This window comes from Cryptomeria japonica, chromosome 5, assembly GCF_030272615.1.
Source record: "Cryptomeria japonica chromosome 5, Sugi_1.0, whole genome shotgun sequence".
NCBI lineage: Eukaryota > Viridiplantae > Streptophyta > Pinopsida > Cupressales > Cupressaceae > Cryptomeria > Cryptomeria japonica.
The window spans coordinates 227,629,200-227,634,621 of NC_081409.1; the positions used below are offsets into that span (position 1 = coordinate 227,629,200).

Sequence of the window (5,422 nt, forward strand, 5' to 3'; positions counted from 1 at the left end):
TTGCATATATGATATGAATTTGTTAGTACGGATCTCTAAGATGAGGAAGATGAATAAAATCTATCATTGGAATTTGGACCTAAAAAATCAAGACAATGTATCTCCAAATGAACTTTTTCCTAAATATGAGAAGCAAAGAAAATTAACTAATACAAAACCAAAATGTTGCTCATTATCTTCACCTAAATTCTCATGAGAAATTACATCATTCATTAGGTTTTCTAACAAATTTAAAATGTAATAAATTATGTTAATACTACATTAAATTCAAAACACTCTCCTCTTCATGTCTACCTCTCTAATATAAATATTGAAACTTTCTCCATTTAACGAAGTAATTGTACAAGAGGAGACCATGACTTGAGAATATAAACCCTATGAAAGTATACATAGCATCAAACTATAATATGCTCCTAGCCAAGGACCTAAATATGTAGAATAATCAAAATATTAAATTATATTTTAATTAAAATATTGACTATTTCTAAAACATGACCAATATTAAAACACTTTTAATTATTAGTTTTATGTAATTAATGGAGATCATGAACAAAAATTTGTGAATTTCAATCATTAGCATAAAAGGTGGTTCTCATTAATGTCATACTTAGTTCTAAGGATCAATAGTGAATAAAAATAACCAAAAATCATGAAATTTTTTTGCCCAAATTAACTAAGTATTAACTTTAAAAAAAAAAAAACCAAGGATCCACCATAATGCACAAAAATCCACTACACCAATGAATGATGAATTAATATATAATGCATCACTATCATTCATAAGGTAAAATTCATCATGCAACTTAAATAGTCATTAATTTTGTATTTATGAATCTCTTTTCTCCTTCAATTTCATATTAACTTGGAGCACTCTACCCTTTGGAGTTTTTCCCTCAATATCTTAAAGATAGAAATAACATAAATAACAAGAAAAAAAATCTTGAATTAGTAATAAAAATAACATGAAGGCATAGAATTAAATTAGAAAAATTTAAGAAACAATATATTTCAAAAAAATTAATATTTTATTATAATATTACTAAGAAGAATGTTATATATACATCATTGGAGATTACCAAGCATAGTATTCATAGATAAGAAATTTGAGAGAAATAAATAACTCATATGTATTTTAGGAGCATGCATTTTCCTCATATTCATGATAACATTTATTACATCATATAAAATCATGTATTTTATATTGCACTAATAACACAATATATTCTAAAAACTAAAGGAAACATATCATGATTATTGTTTTCCTTAGTATTTTTGTACATAAATGGAATTACCATCTATTCCAAGTATTATTTTTCATATATTTATTTATTTCTTACCACACTAACTAGTGATATTGAATAATATTCACATATTTTGGAGAAGTTAGCCAATGACTTTTTTCCATTGAGTTTTGTATTTGTGTAATAGTGCATATATTCTTTTTGTTTGAACTTCCCATATAGTGAAGGGTGTTCTTCATTGACAAGGTTGCTTGCAGGAGCCACTTCATCATCTAAGCCTGGGAAATAAAACATAGCAATGGATAACCTTGTGCTCTCTTTGTTTGTCACCGCGCGATGTTCTATACTCTTATAGATTCCATTTGTCATCACCTATAAAAAAATTAAAATGTCACATGTTATATTTTATAAATTATTAATACTAGAAATAGCTTAATCAATAGCCAAACTTACATAACATTTACCTCTATTAGGTCACCAATATTAACAACAAGGGCATAAGGAATGGGTTGAATAGGAACCCATTTGTTGTTCTTGCGAACCTGAAGGCCTTCTATGTGTTCATCTTGAAGTAAAAGTGTTATGGCAGCTCCATCGGAATGAGGGCTTAACCCCAACACTAGATTAGGCCTAGGGCAAGGTGGATATAAGTTCATCCTTACTGCCATCATTGGATCTTCTCCAAACTTTTCTCTAAAATAATCATTGTTTAATTGTAAGTTTTCAGCAAATAGACTAAGGATGATTTGAGCAACCCTTTCCACTTGAGTTGTGTAACATTGTAGTGTATTTCTACAATAACATATTAAAAACTCATTAGGTGGTGATTATAAGTATTAACAAAAAGACTTTATTATCAATCATTATGTTTTTTAAATTATGGTTTGATATTTAATTAGTGAAAGTTTATTATAAACAACTCAAATTTTATTTTAAACAAAAGCTACCACACAATACAATCCTCACCAAATTTTGGCAAAATGTTGGTAGTGATATCAACAATTAACATGATAATGCAAGCAAAATCAATGCTTCAATAAAGCTAAATACAAAAATAAGTTTTCAATTAATAATGAAGGAGAGAGAAAAATTCATTCTAGAGTTATAATATGGAATTCACAAATGTAGACTTCTAACAATAGTCTTATGGATTAACAGTCTTATGGATTGAGAAAGTGCAACTGTTAGAAATTTTCTAAACTAGATAATATTGTGTTTTTCTAAAATAAAATCACCTTTAAAAAAATATAGAGAAATTCTAAAGGAAACAAATATATAAAACCACTTTAAAGAGAATTAAAAAAATAAAATTGATTAATATTTTTCTTGAGCACTTGCTAATGACAATATTTGCATGATCAATCAAATGAAGGGAATGCTATAAATAATGAGCAAACAAAATTTATTCATGTTTCATTAGCCGAGAAAGAAAGTAAAGTCACATCTAAATATTTTAATGCAATCTATTGCTCAGGCCATGTTATTATATATCTAAAATTGTTGATGCTCACTCTTGAGGTGAAGATCAAAATTGGGGACGATCAATTTTGGGTATGTACGTAGGCCTAGGATTGACTTCGACTACTTTAACAATTCAAGGTAAGTGACTTAGGTAACCGGGGTGAATTGTGTGATCTAAGGAACCCCATTACCTACAAGCATGGTATTGGCATGGTGTTGTAGAACTACAATGATGGTCAGGTTGGTTTGGGGCTTGAAATTATCTTAAGGTTGGAGCCATGGTCAATGTTGAGGATAGGCTTCAGCCCAAGACTAACCTAAGCAACCTTAGAGACTAAGCATGCCTAGATGACTTGGGTGAATTGGTTGATTCGGAGAGAAACATTGCTTGGTAGCATAGTCAAGGCTTTGGCATCGTAGTAGTGATAGACCCCAATTCTAGGGCCGAAATATATGTTTGAGTATGATTGGGATTGACTTGCATGATATCAACAATTGAAGCTTCCTAGTTAACGCATGTCACATGTGTGACATGTGGGAACTTACAAGAAGCCAACATTTGGAAACATGATTATGGCATGGTGTTCATAAGTTCTTCAATGAACATTTTCTTTTCCCCAAGGTATGGTCTAAGGTTAAACTATCAGTTTGGACCTAAGGCAATCCTTGTAGCGAACTCAATACCTGTAATCCACAATAATAGGAAGAAATTTAGAAAGCTATAAACTTTTAGTCAGCCCAGTACCTGTAATCCGATGGTGTTTTTGGCCATAGAGATAACTTGACAAGTTTCTTAGGCATAAGAGCCAAAGCTATGGAGTCACCCCAATCCAACTTTTGATCTTCATCAACCACAAACATATTACCATAGCCTTGAGAATCTCCTGTTTGTGGAGCATACTTTTTCTTCTCTTCTAAGGAAAGACTAAAGAATTCATTTGTCACTCCTCTCATGCGATCTACCAAAGAATGTGGAATTCCATGGTTCACAATCTGAGGATCATTACACAATTAGCACAACTACAAATTTAAAGTATTAAGTCTAGAGAATGTTAGTCAATTATGAGTGTTAGTGTGACCACATAGCTTAAGCAACATATTAAGTTCAGAAAATGTTAGTCAATTCTGAATGTTTAACTTTAGAAGTGTAAACTTAATGTATGATTTAATCCTTTCTCCAAATAACAGAAATCTATGACTACTAATTATTTATTCTGAAAGAATTTTATTGTACCTGAAAGAAGCCCCACTCTATGCAGGCCTTAGAAAGAATGCCCATCTCCTTGCATCTTTCATGGTTGTCAGAGGGCAAGAGAATCTTTTCCACGTCGATTACAAAAACTGTCAAGAGAGAAGAAAGTGGTGTTGAAGACGTCCTTTCTTCTTCTGATCTGATGTATCTCTAGGGATTGTCATTGGGTTTGTTTAGTGCAAGCTCTTGCACACTCTCCACAGAAACAAAATCAAAAGCAGTCTGGAATGGACTACTCAAAGAGTCAGAGGAAGCCATTCTTATTTTAATTTGTTCCCGACCACAGGAAACCTAATCAAATCAACAAATATACCAAAATGAAATACAAAATAAACAGGAAATAATATCACCAATATGCATTCCTTTGATGTGGCTTAATTGTTCTTTCTTTCTCCTCTAATGGTGTGTATCTCTCAATAGGATGAGTGCAAAAATGACAAAATGCAAAGTGATTTAACTTACATGATCGTGAGGTTACTCAAAAATGAGCAAAAACAACTCAATTTATAGTATTCAAAATCAAAAGGATGAACAAGATCCAATGACAATTGATGATCATGATTGAGGGTGAGGAGGAGTTAAGTGGAATGAAAATGGGAAAGGTCTCATTTCCAAGTGGAGATAAATGGGAAACACATCATTTGTTTAAGTGAAAAGAACAATAGAAGGTGTAATGTGGGTGAAATGAATGGATGAGAAGATTAAGAGGAAATTTGTTCTTCCCTCAAAGGAGAGATGAAAGTTTCACTATGGATCTCCCTTCAACCACCTCACACACATTATATTGAAAAGAGGGGGGGAATTCACTTAGGAAAGAGATTGAATTCTAAATGAATTGAGAATGATTTGGAAATGTAAATCTAACCCCTCTTTTAGAATGGAAAATATTGTTTGAATTAAAAGTTTCAATACTAAGTGTAAAAGTAGCCAAAAATTGCTTATAAATTGAAATAGAAGCATGGGATGAAGCTATCCACTTGGATCTGGTCATAATATGTCAAGACAAAACTACCCCATGAATTTGAGAAAAAGTCATCAGAACCACGTTGAAAGTGCACACGGTCCTACGAAAAATCTGCCAAATGAAAAGGGTTTTTGCAGCTCTGCAAATGGAGTCCAAATCTGCAAGAACAACTGCACACATGCAACATACACATAGAAAAGAGAGGAAAAGTGGTTAGGATTGGGGGTTTTCCTTGAGGTCAAACCCAAATTTTGGAATTAACCAAATGATGAAAGTAAGTAATTGCAAGTAAATGTAAATGAATGAATAAAATGTAATTCACCTCAAGGGAGGATGCAATTGAAATATAGATATAATTACTTGTGTGGAATTGAATGATGAAAGAGATCTCCTCTTCAACGGTTGAATTCTTGACCTGAATGCAACACCTAGCCTTTAAGGGAGACTTGAGAATGCTTAATGCTTAGAAGGATGCTTGAATGCTTGAATGTTCTTGAATGCTTG

General features: G+C 31.9%; 1 protein-coding gene across 1 annotated transcript; it reads right to left on the bottom strand.

The window, feature by feature from the left end:
* Window positions 1-1,322: 1,322 nt before the first annotated feature.
* Window positions 1,323-4,212, bottom strand: LOC131056187 (codeine O-demethylase-like). Its single transcript, XM_059220523.1, has 5 exons — window positions 4,149-4,212; window positions 3,937-4,043; window positions 3,448-3,695; window positions 1,706-1,934; window positions 1,323-1,613 (listed from the first exon to the last, which is right to left on the bottom strand). Exons 1-5 carry the CDS (start codon window positions 4,210-4,212, stop codon window positions 1,323-1,325), a joined length of 939 nt encoding a protein of 312 aa, XP_059076506.1.
* Window positions 4,213-5,422: the final 1,210 nt, after the last annotated feature.